This window comes from Engystomops pustulosus, chromosome 3 (genome assembly GCF_040894005.1).
Source record: "Engystomops pustulosus chromosome 3, aEngPut4.maternal, whole genome shotgun sequence".
Lineage (NCBI taxonomy): Eukaryota > Metazoa > Chordata > Amphibia > Anura > Leptodactylidae > Engystomops > Engystomops pustulosus.
The window spans coordinates 94,656,566-94,668,884 of record NC_092413.1 but is presented as its reverse complement, the minus strand read 5'-3'; the positions used below and the strand labels follow the sequence as shown (position 1 = coordinate 94,668,884).

Below are 12,319 nucleotides of genomic sequence, written 5' to 3'. Positions count from 1 at the left end.
ATATGTATGTGTGTATTTGCATGTGTGAGTGTACAAATATATATATATATATATATTTTTTTTTTTTTTTAATGTAGAAGGAGGGCCCCATTCAGAAGTCTGCTATGGGGCCCTGCCTCACCTAGTTACGCCTCTGCACAAGGAAAATACCGTTGACGCACAGGCTGCAAACATAGCCAATACAGCTGTGTTTTGCAGCCATAGGAAAATCTAACTAAGCAAAATATATTAGAAAGATCTTCACAACTCTTCGCCCACACAATATTAAATGTTGTCCCATACAGTAGATATTTCAAGCAAGGGATGTCCTAAACTGAGAATGTTATCCCACAATGCTCCAGTGTCACTAAGATAATTATTGTTTCCAATTGCAGCTAGAAGTAAATAGAAAGTAGCAAAATTGTTAGCGTTGTTACACGTGAAAATGAAGATATCGGTTTCCCCACCTGTTATCCAGCACATTGCTAGGTTCACCTTGATGTATAAGATTGAGCATCATGCTGAAAAAGACAGGAAAAGTGAGGAGTAGAGCAGCACTGTGAAAAAATGGACTAAAAGTCCCAATGTGGGTGCAAGCCTCCGCTGACCAGACTCTGGGTGAGCAAACAGCAATCAAAGAATGAGAAGACAAGGCAGCACTCCTGGAAAAACTAGGTGTTTACATTCACTTATATGCTTGAAAATAGCTCCATTGAGGGGCTGAAACGTCGCACCTTCCACAATGGGTGAATAAACACCCTAGTTTTTCCAGGAGTGCTGCCTTGTCTTCTTATTCTTTGAATGCTGAAAAAGACTATATTCAAATAACCTGTTAGCAGTCAGGGCCATATTTACAGAAGGAATCGTAGCGTAGCTAGCTTCACCACCATGTGACTCCTTATAGCGTTCAGTGACTCTTTTCTACATACTTCTACATAGCAGGATAGTTGTAGATTGTGGCCTAACTCTTCATGACAGGTGCTTCCCTTTAAGACCTTAGAGGCGGTGAATGGTGAAGTTGATGAAAAACAAATCCAAAGTGGTTGTTAGCAGGTTAAATCAAACACAGCTAATTCAGCTTAGTTGAATGTTTATGGGCCCAGTTAGATTTAAATGGTAAGACACCCGATAACTGAGCTTTTCTGATCCTGGGTGATAGAGACAGTGCCAGGCTGTGATAGCACAACTGTCTCCTTGTTTCAGCAGGTCCTGATGTTCCTCTGAGACTCTTTTTTGTCTTTAGGATGTGCTTAGAATGCCCCTGTATCTAAATTAATGAATTACAAATAATTTCTCTCCCACAAAACATTTTGTATTAACCTGTTCATCTGGCATGTAACATGTTACCTGCACATTAAATAATATCTTCATTGTGATAGAATCTAGAATCTACAAAAAATGTGCTGAAAAACCTCCCCAATTAAAAAAATAATCTAATACTCACCCTTCGGTGCCTGGATCCACCGGCGGTGGCTCCCGATACCCGGCGGCTCCCGATCCCTAAGTTCAGCACATTAAATAATTAAACTTAGTTCTTACCTTCCGGCGATACTCACCCCTGACCCTCTTCTTTCTTCTTTTGCCGGCGGAGTCGCGTCCATGCAATCTTCCCGCCGGCGCTCACTATGATGCGGCGGTGTGACGTCATCACCGTCGACACCGCCGCATTATGGTGAGCGCCGGTGGGGAGATCTCATGGATGCGACTCTGCCGCCAAGAGAAGAAAGAAGCCGCTGCCGGGGATCGAGAGCCACCGCCGAGGATCGGGGGCGAGTATCGCCGGAAGGTGGGAATTAAAGGAAACCTACCACTTGAAGTGGCAGGTTTCCGATGGCAATACCGGGCACCAGCTCAGGCTGAGCTGGTGCCGGAGCTTATTTTAGTTAGTGTTTTAAACCGCGGTATCCCGGTTTAAAACACTTTTTAAACTTTATAGCCGGCGCAGGCAGGTACGCGCTCAGCGCTTACCATGCGCGCGGCTCTCATTCACTTCCTATGTAGCCGCGCGCACGGTAAGCGCCGAGCGCGTACCTGCCTGCACCGGCTATAAAGTTTAAAAAGTGTTTTAAACCGCGATACCGCGGTTTAAAACACTAACTCAAATAAGCTCCGGCACCAGCTCACCCTGAGCTGGTGCCCGGTATTGCCATCGGAAACCTGCCACTTCAAGTGGTAGGTTTCCTTTAAGTTAATTTTTTTTAATGTGCTCAACATACAGGGGGGCAGGCTGGCTGTATACATGAGGGGCAGGCTGGCTGGCTGTATACATGAGGGGCAGGCTGGCAGGCTGTATACATGAGGGGCAGGCTGGCTGGCTGTATACCTGAGGGGCAGGCTGGCTGGCTGTATACATGAGGGGCAGGCTGGCTGGCTGTATACATAAGGGGCAGGCTGGCTGGCTGTATACATGAGGGGCAGGCTGGCTGGCTGTATACATGAGGGGCAGGCTGGCTGGCTGTATACATGAGGGGCAGGCTGGCTGTATACCACTTGGGGCTGGCTGTATACTACACCCTCGGCTTATACTCGAGTCAATAGGTTTTCCCAGTTTTTGGTGGTAAAATTAGGGGTCTCGGCTTAAACTCGGGTCGGCTTATACTCGAGTATATACGGTAGTTCTCTGTAAGGCAGGAGTGGGCAATTAATTTTCCCACAGGACCACATGAGAAATTAGTTTTAGATGGCCTCTGTTTTTCCCCATTCTTAATTAATGCACTTTCTTGTATTCATTCTTAATGCCCTCTCTTTTTGTCCCCTCTTTTTCCTCCATTTACAATGCCCCTTTTTGATACCCTCTTTTTCCTCCATTTAATCCACCCCTTTTTACAACAGTGCAGGATATAAGGAGAAAAACAAACTTTAATATTGTCTCTCTGGTGATGTCTTGGGGCTGGTGATGCAGTGACATCATGTCGCAGTTTATAATTGTCTGTTCTTCCAGGGCACAAACACAGTCAACTCCTGTCCTGCATCTGGCTCGTGCACTGCGTCAGGGTGCCAGCGGCAGTCTGGATGAAAGCAGGGCAGATACTGAACAGTGACTACCTGCACATGTGGGCTGATCCAAGATACTTAGCGGGCCAGATGTGGCCTGCGGGCCATACATAGCCCGACCCTGCTGTAAGGGATTAGATTTCTCTATTGTAAAATTAGCGCTCTGACTTCTAAATATATATATATTTATTTTCAATCAATTTTCTGTATATGATCATAAAGAAAGCAGTCTTACCTAAGCAGAGCTGGGATTTTTACAAAAAAAATGTGTACTCATCTCGTCTGTCGCTCCCTTTGTCCCATGACATGGTCCATTGGAGCAGTCCCCTGTACCAGTGTTGTATCGGGTGGCGCTGGGACATGCTGAGGGGTGGGCGTCCCTGGCTGTCTGGAAGTAGTTGGAGTGGAGCTTCCGTGCACCTGTAAACCTACATGGCTCTGACAGACCACGGCATGGGACACCAGGAGCGCCAGATGAGGAGAGTACACATTAATTTTTTAAAAAGCCCTCCCCAGCCCAGCTCCAAGATTTTTTTTAACACTCAGACCATCCCTTTAACATCATTCATTGATAAGCTCAGTGTCGGACTGGCTCACCAGAGAATCCTCCAAATCCGTATAAGTAGACAAGCTGTAATATATAAATAGCATAATTAGCATAATTGAATTTGTATCTTTTGTAATGTTGTTTGCAGCCCAGATCCTGAGACTGTGGTTTGTATTCCCTGGGTGTTGCATTCAGTGTTTGTATGTGGATGCAGGCACTTTGCACATGCTGTACAATAATTATGGGGTTACTTTAACTAAATTAGAACAGGGGTGCACAATTTATATGGATCGAGGGCCAGATTGTTATGCCACTCAACTTCAAGGAGCTACACTGGTAAGCACTACTCTAGATCTGCCAACAACCACAATACAACTTAAAAAGTCACACCAAAGATAATAGTGGAGACCCTTCAGAGCAGAGAACGATAATGGAGACCACCACAGCAGTTAATAATGGAGATCACCCCAAATCAGATAATCATGGAGACCCTCCAGATGAGACAATAATAATGGGGGGCCCAGAACAGACAGTAATAATAATGGAGGCTTTAGAGCAAACAATAATAAAAATGGAGACCCCCAGAGCAGAAAATAATAAAAATGGATAACCTAAAGATGACAAATTCTTGAGACCCCGAGAGCTGACTAAAAATAGTGGAGACCCCAAGAGCTGACTGATAATAATGGATCCCCAGGGCAGATTAGTAATACTGGAGATGTCTAGAATTAAGACTACTAATAGTGGTGACCCCCCATATCTGAAAGTACTAATACTGCATTCCCTATGGTCAAGAGTACTAATATGGAGACCCCCAGAGCAGATAAAAAAAAATAAATAAATACTCACCTCTCCATGCTCCTCTTCTCCACTTCTCAGTGCCATACTTTATTTTCTAATGTGTGCACTGCCCTTCTCTGTGTCCTGACATTGGTTTTATTCTATGGCATCAGGCTCATGACCCAGAGTATGGCACAAGGAGCAGGAGAGGACCTGAAAGTACAGAACCCTTTTAATAAGTACTCAATCCTCCTGGATCCTCTCCTGCGCCGGGCACCACTCTTCTCTGTATCATGAAGCCAGCACATACTACCAGCATAAGGACAAAGAGAAGAGCAGCAGGAGAGGACTCGGAAGTGGTAAGTACTTTTCAGATGTACTCACTACCAATCAAGCTTCTGCATCAATAAGCGCATCCATCAGTGAAGGAAGTGCTCATTGGTCTCTGCAGGGCCCAAAGACTATACCCCGTCCTTTGGACTTCGTGTCCATCAAGACATCCATGTTTGGCTCATGATTTTTTATGGAATCTGTAATAGTGCCTCTGATGCTGGTTTGAACTATTTATCATTAATTCTAAGTTCTTCTCTCTTTTCCTGCAGAATAACATGCCTTTTTGGAGAATATCAAGTCATTCAGATCTTTTGGCTCTTCATCAAGCACTGGAACTAGAATATTTGTAACTATTTGCATCTTGGACGGCCTTTTTTAATATGTACATAAATATATATATATTTTAAGTACACACTGAATTTTTATGTGTGATTTAATGCCTCAGGCTTTTTACACACATTGACTGTCTTAAACAAAGGATAATCAACAATGACAATTGATGACAAAGAATTCAGTCTGCCAGATGAAGGAAAATGAAGATGCTGAGTGCTGCAGATTGACACTTAGTAACCTTGGACAGTTGAAAGCATCGGTCAATGGAAGACCGTGGTGAAGAACAGATGTGCAGAACTCTTGATGAATCTAGGCACATGTTTTCCGACCGAAAAAGGTGGTGTTCAACATTCCTCAATAATGGGATCTCATTCTCAGCACTGAGGTGTGAATCAGACATAAACCTACCTAACCCGGAAAATCTGAATATAGAATGCACTCCAACTATATGATGACAATCATGTCTAGACCTGTAATTTTGTGTAAATTATTGACAACAAAAAAAATAATAATTTACTGTGATTTTATTAGCAGCTGATTTTGAAAGTGGATGTAACGTTTTTATGTTTCTTTTTTTTGTGGGGGAGGGAGGGTGGTTGGGAAGTAAGCGGTGAGATCTAAAAAGATTAACAAGCTGTCTCTTTTATAGGTTTGGCAATGAGAATGTGGATAATGATGTGTTGTGCCTTAAAGACAAGACAGTGTTTGCGTGTTACAATGTAATTTTGGTTAAGAGAAAGGTAGTTATATGAAATCTTCATTTGGGATGATTTCTTCATTCATGACCAAATTGATCTATGAACAGGCAAAAAGCTGCTGACAGCAGCTGGTATTTGTTGCAGGAATAAATAAAAAATACTAATATTATGTTTGCTCAGTCTTATTTCTATATATGATATTCAACCATTTCAGAGGCTAGACCTCCACTGCAAAACACTCAACCAATATTGTCAATAAACTTTACTCTCATGTTACTTTATATTTTCCCTTTGAAACAAAACTGCAAGCTGTGGTTGGACTTTAGGGAGTAGATGCTGGGCTATAAAGCCGCGGTCACACATTCCGCTAGCGATGTGTTCATATCGGAACACTAGTGCAGGGGGGACGTGCCTTGACCCGATCACTAGTGGCGGATTAAAGGAAACCTAGCACTTGAAGTGGCAGGTATAAGGGGGAACTACCGAGCACCAGCTCAGGGTGAGCTGGTGCCGGAGCTTAGTTTTGTTAGTGTTTTAAACCGCAGTATCGCGGTTTAAAACACTTTTTAAACTTTATGGCCGAAGCTGCTTCGGTGCAGGGAGGTACGCGCTCGGCGCACCATGTGCGCGACCGTGCCCGCGGCTCTCCTTCACTTCCTATGTAGCCGCGGGCATGGTCGCGCGCATGGTGCGCCGAGCGCGTACCTCCCTGCGCCGAAGCAGCGGTACTGCGGTTTAAAACACTAACAAAACTAAGCTCCGGTACCAGCTCATCCTGAGCTGGTGCTCGGTAGTTCCCCCTTATACCTGCCACTTCAAGTGGTAGGTTTCCTTTAAGTGTCCCATGGGCCTTGGGCTGTTCACACAACTAGGGCCCCCCCTTCCCCAGCGTACAAACCAATTTGTGCCAAGATGTTAGGACTTAATTACTACTCTATATACTCTACATCCTCTATATCATTAATCTTATACTGTTCATAAAGTTAAATAATCACCTTCAATCATGTTCTTATAACCCATCTAATTAGGAAAGCCGATCACATTCCCTGAATGAAACTGCATGAAACCCTTCACTTCGACTACCGTCCGGACAAGTTCCCCCAGGGAGTGTAGGAGATGTGGATGCTACCCCTGGCTGCCCCGGTCTCTGTGCTCTGCAGCTGAACTGCCCCTCATAGTGTGAATACTCACGTATGAGATAATGCTTCTAATTTTACCACAAAAAAAAAACTGGAAAAAAGTTGATTTGAGTATAAGCCACAGGTTAGGAAATGCATCCGCTACTCCGCTAAAATGTCCAACAGCGGCCGCACCTCATTACTGAAAAGTCCACAGGAACCCCCTTCCTTTACAGAAACATCTACAGTAGAGCCCCCCTTTAATGAAATTTCCACCACAGAAGCCCTGCTATACTGAAATGTCCACAGCAGAGCCCCCCTTTTATGAAATTTCCACTGCAGATGCCACTCTTTACTAAAAAGTCCACAGGAGAATCCCCCCCCTTTCATCAAATGTCCACAACAGATGATCCTTTAATGAAATGTCTGCCAGATGTTACCTTTTAATGAAACGTCCACCTGAGATGCCCTCCTTTAATGCAATGTCAGCAGCAGATGCCCCCTTGAATGAAATGTCCACAGCAGATGCCCTTCTTTACTGAAATGTCCACCTCCAGATGCCCCCTTTAACAAAATGTCCACCCCTGATGGCCACCTTTAACTAAATGGCCACCATAGAAGGCCTCTTTTAATAAAATGTCCATCCTAGATAGCCCCCTTTAATAAAATGTCCACTCCAGGTGCCCCCTTTTAATGTATTGTCAACAGCAGGGCCCTCTTGAAAGAAAAAATCCCACAGTTCCATCTCCTACTTTTCCGACCCGGTCGCATTACTATGACGTGGCGGTGTCGCAGCAGCGTGGTGCCATAGGTTGAAGGGCCCACGCGGTACATAAACTGGGACGTCACCTGACCACGACACCGCCTCATCATAGTGATGCGCCTGGGCTGAAAGAGCAAAAGGGAGCCGCGGGGCCGGATAGAAGAAGCCGGAAGGTGAGCATAGATTTTTTTTTTCAGACTGATGGCAGATCTTCATATAGGGCCCGGGGTATGGGCGGGTGTGGGCCCCCCCAAGCCAAAGGCCCTGGGCAAGACACCTGAGCCTGCAAGACACCTGAGCCTGGTTAACAATCACATGTGTATCTTTGCATATGCAATTGGGCCGAGGCCAACCCCCCATGCGTTAGCATTGTGTCATTAACGCAACGCTAGCAGAACGTGTAACCATGGCCTAATAGTGCTATACAGCACGGATCAGATGCAGTGGAGATTCAGCCTAACAATAATACAAAATAAACAATATTTTGCTGATACTTCTGTTTAAGATTTTTTTAATTGGGCTTAAATGAAATCTACCATCATGGATCTACATGAGCAGAACTCCAGAAAAGAAGCTGCAAACTGAAGACAGAAGGGGAGGAGGGATATAAAGAGGCTACTGGGGCGTGGAGTAACCATAACTCCTGCTCCTGCTCCACGGTGCAGCTGCTCCACACCCCTGTAGCCCTGTAAGATAGTTTGTATATTTATATGATAGATGATTTCTAATGTTCGGGAGCACTAAACGATTAGCTTACAAATAGATTGGCTGCTGTACAATAGATGAACATGCCACTGGATCTACCTTATTACTACCAGCCTACCTGCACATAAACATGCTCTTCTAAGGCAATAACAATGGATCTGTAGTCTTTTTTGGAGTCTGTATTTCATCAGTCTGTAATCTGAAAAAAGAAAGAAAAAAAAAAAAGAGGCAATGCTAGAATTGTGAACACCCTGAAATCAAAAAACAATGACAAAAAGACAAAAAATTTCAAAAAGCCTATGTATTAAAGTGTTTGTGCCAGTTTTCTGACTGACTTTGCACTGAAAAGAATGTGTAAACTGCTTGCACATGTATTTATAAAGACTCTGCGCCAGTTTTGTGTCGCGGCTGCACTGTGTCCAACAAGACAGAAGAAATGTTCACCTAAAGGGGCTGTTACTGCTTAGTGAGAGTTTGTGCCACATTTATTACTGACATGCACCACAATTCTGCAGCAAGAAAATATGCCTTCCCAAGCAGATGGCGCCAGATTAAAGACCATGCGTCAGATTTAATCTCCACAGGTAAACTGCACAAAGCGGATACATCATGAGGCTCTGCCTGGCATGGAATTGCGATAAAAACCTGAAAACTTTCAATACTAAAAGTTGGCAGGCTATGGCTAGTGTGCAGGCGTGGGGCCTTAATGGTCCGCTTTGGCACACTCAGCACCTGGATGCACCCCTTCATGTCCCCTCCAAACGCACTGGAACTGTGAATCACAGCAGTTCATGTGGATATATACATGCCTCAATGGTCTGGAATACAGTATACTTCTATGTTTGCTCTTCTGGATGGGATTGATAGTTCCAGCTATATGAGCATGAACCCATCCTGCAGACATGGCTGCTAAGCAGGACATGGCCATTGAAAACTATAAAATGTAACAACAGGTACTGGGGATGCTGAAAGGTCAATATATTGAGAATTAGGCAAAATTGGTAATAGGTGTATATTACAAACATGTTCAAAATGCTATTCTCTAATGACAGAGGTCCATTATTGTTAGCAGATAACCACTTGAAGGACATGAAGATGGGTAAAAGATAACGAAGAAGCAATTGAAAGAGCTGAACAAACAAGGTGGGAGCCCCTGTAGGGCTGTCTCCCAGAAACCCACAATCATTGTGTGACACAAGTAGTGATTACTCTCAAAAAGCATACATGACTTTCATATGGAAATGGTTACGAATGCTGCAAGCCACACTATGCCGCACTTTCGTTGGGTTTCCCGAATATTTCCGCTTTGCACCGAATTGCCCCGGGATTTTGGCACACGCGATTGGATTTTGGCGCATTGGTGCCAACACAGAAATATTTTTATATAAAATATGGGCATTAGTACTACTGGCCCAAGACAAGAGGCGGTGCATATGCAAGCACCTTATTGTCACTGCACTTTTATCTTCTCATACATGCATGTTCTCTTGTGGTTTATAGTATTCAATGCCGTTTTCTTTATTATCTCTATAAATTTATCTATTAATTCATGTACACTTTCCACATGAGGGTGCATTCACACGTGGTGTTGATATAGCGTTACCAATTACATGCATTAAGATTATATTTTTGTAAACGCAATGTTAACAGCAATTAAATCCTCTTCTCAGCAGTTGTGTTTTTTCCACTGCTTTTTTTTGTCACTTTATTTTTATTGTTTTTAGAATTTAACAAACATGTATGCATTACCATATGATTATATCTTAGTAGTACATATTATCACGCTTATATTGTTATAGCTTTAGTAATACGTATTACATTATACAGGGTATAAGTATATCAAATCCAAATGACATAAATTATAACTATATTCACAAAACGATTATGAATATTAAGTAAATTTTATTATTTTTCACAAAAAGATAGTAATAACAAACTTACATAAAGAGGTAGTCATACAATGGGAACACTTAGTTAAAAATAGTGCATAGCCACATGCTGAACAAGCAAAATACCAAGGAAAAGAGAAACTTCAGTATGGAGTCCATAACATAGTACCGTATATACTCGAGTATAAGCCGACCCGAGTATAAGCCGAGACCCCTAATTTTACCACCGAAAACTGGGAAAACCTATTGACTCGAGTATAAGCCGAGGGTGTAGTATACAGCCAGCCCCCATGTAGTATACAGCCAACCAGCCCCCATGTAGTATACAGCTTGCCCCCAGTAGTATACAGCTTGCCCCCAGTAGTATACAGCTTGCCCCCAGTAGTATACAGCCTGCCCCCAGTAGTATACAGCTTGCCCCCCGTAGTATACAGCCTGCACCCAGTAGTATACAGCTTGCCCCCAGTAGTATACAGCTTGCCCCCAGTAGTATACAGCACAGCCCCCAGTAGTATACAGCCTGCCCCCAGTAGTATACAGCACAGCCCCCAGTAGTATACAGCCTGCCCCCAGTAGTATACAGCCTGCCCCCAGTAGTATACAGCTTGCCCCCAGTAGTATACAGCTTGCCCACAGTAGTATACAGCCTGCCCCCAGTAGTATACAGCCTGCCCCCAGTAGTACACAGCACAGCCCCCAGTAGTATACAGCTTGTCCCCAGTAGTATACAGCCTGCCCCCATCAGTATACAGCAGCCTCTATACAGATAAAGAAATAAACTTAATACTCACCCTCCGTTGTCCCGATGTTTGTCACGGCTCCCGGCGGCTTCCGATCCCCATCGCGGCTCCCGGCTGCTTCTTCACTCTTCTCTGGCCGGGAGATCGCGCTGGCTGTCGCACACTGTGATGCCGCGCTGTCGCCGCTGATGACGTCATCCGCGGCGACAGCGTCGCATCACAGTGTGCGACAGCCAGCGCGATCTCCCGGCCAGTGAAGAGTGAAGAAGCAGCCGGGAGCCGCGACAGGGATCGGGAGCCGCCGGGAGCCGCGAGGAACATCGGGGACACCAGAGGGTGAGTATTAATGTATTTATTTTTATCACTGACTCGTGTATAAGCCGAGGCGAGGTTTTTCAGCACATTTTTTGTGCTGAAAATCTCGGCTTATACACGAGTATATACGGTAACTTAAAACAAGGAACAGGTGAATATAAGCCTTAGCATTAAAATCGGCAGCTTCAATAAGTACTAGAAATCATTACCATACCAGGATGCAAGGTTTGCACTGTGCAGCCCCCAACACGTGTTTCGCCCACTGGCTTTCTCAAGGGGAGTGTCAGATGCAAGAGAGTCATAGGTTATATATCGCCATGAACCAATCTAGTTTCATATTGGTTCATAGCGATATATAACCCATTGGTTCATAGCGATATATTGAAAACCCACATGGGGTAATACCCTATTCAGGGCAGAAAGTTGTCATCCTAAACACATCCAGTATTAAAGTAGTTCTATTCTTATACATAGGGGGCAGTATTATAGTAGTTATATTTTTGTACATAGGGGGCAATATTATAGTAGTTATATTATTGTACATAGGGGGCAGTATTATAGTAGCTATATTCTTGTACATTGGGGGAAGTATTATAGTAGTTATATTCTTGTACATAGGGGGCAGTATTATAGTAGTTATATTCTTGTACATAGGGGGCAGTATTATAGTAGTTATATTCTTGTACATAGTGGGCAGTATCATAGTAGTTATATTCCTGTACATAGGAGGCAGTATTATCGTAGTTATATTCTTGTACATAGGGGGCAGTATTATAGTAGTTATATTCTTGTACATAGGGGGCAGTATTATAGTAGTTATATTCTTGTACATAGGGGGCAGTATTATAGTAGTTATATTCCTGTACATAGGGGGCAATTTTTATTGTAAAAACCAACAAAATACAATTAAACAAAATCATAAATACATTCTTCTGTATACACAATTAGGAATCAAACAAATATAAACTCAGAGTAAATGTAACTTAGAGTCCATAGCTGCTGCTGGAAAGGAAAAAGAAAAATGCAAAATCAATATATATATAGAAATTAAACATCAGATACATTCCTCCATAATTTCCTATTTCTCTGGTCTTTTCTGACTTCCAGTGATTTTATCCACCTTAG

At 43.5% G+C, this 12,319-nt stretch overlaps 1 protein-coding gene and 1 long non-coding RNA gene across 15 annotated transcripts in view; one reads left to right on the top strand and one right to left on the bottom strand.

The window, feature by feature from the left end:
• The window catches only part of EYA4 (EYA transcriptional coactivator and phosphatase 4), a 195,123-nt gene extending 189,250 nt beyond the window's left edge, over positions 1-5,873 (top strand). For 8 of the 14 annotated variants that reach the window (XM_072141501.1, XM_072141500.1, XM_072141505.1 and 5 more), the window contains one exon: positions 4,903-5,869. In XM_072141501.1, the coding sequence (XP_071997602.1) occupies positions 4,903-4,983 (81 nt within the window). In that variant the 3' untranslated portion in view covers positions 4,984-5,869. Of the gene's footprint in view, positions 1-4,902 lie in introns of all 14 variants that reach the window. The other 6 variants (XM_072141504.1, XM_072141499.1, XM_072141507.1 and 3 more) reach the window with 3 other exon arrangements.
• Positions 1-12,319, bottom strand: part of LOC140121649 (uncharacterized) — a 152,395-nt gene that overhangs the window by 81,593 nt on the left and 58,483 nt on the right. The window contains exon 2 of the long non-coding RNA XR_011854148.1: positions 8,369-8,449. This is a non-coding gene — a long non-coding RNA (uncharacterized lncRNA). The remainder of the gene's footprint in view (positions 1-8,368; positions 8,450-12,319) is intronic.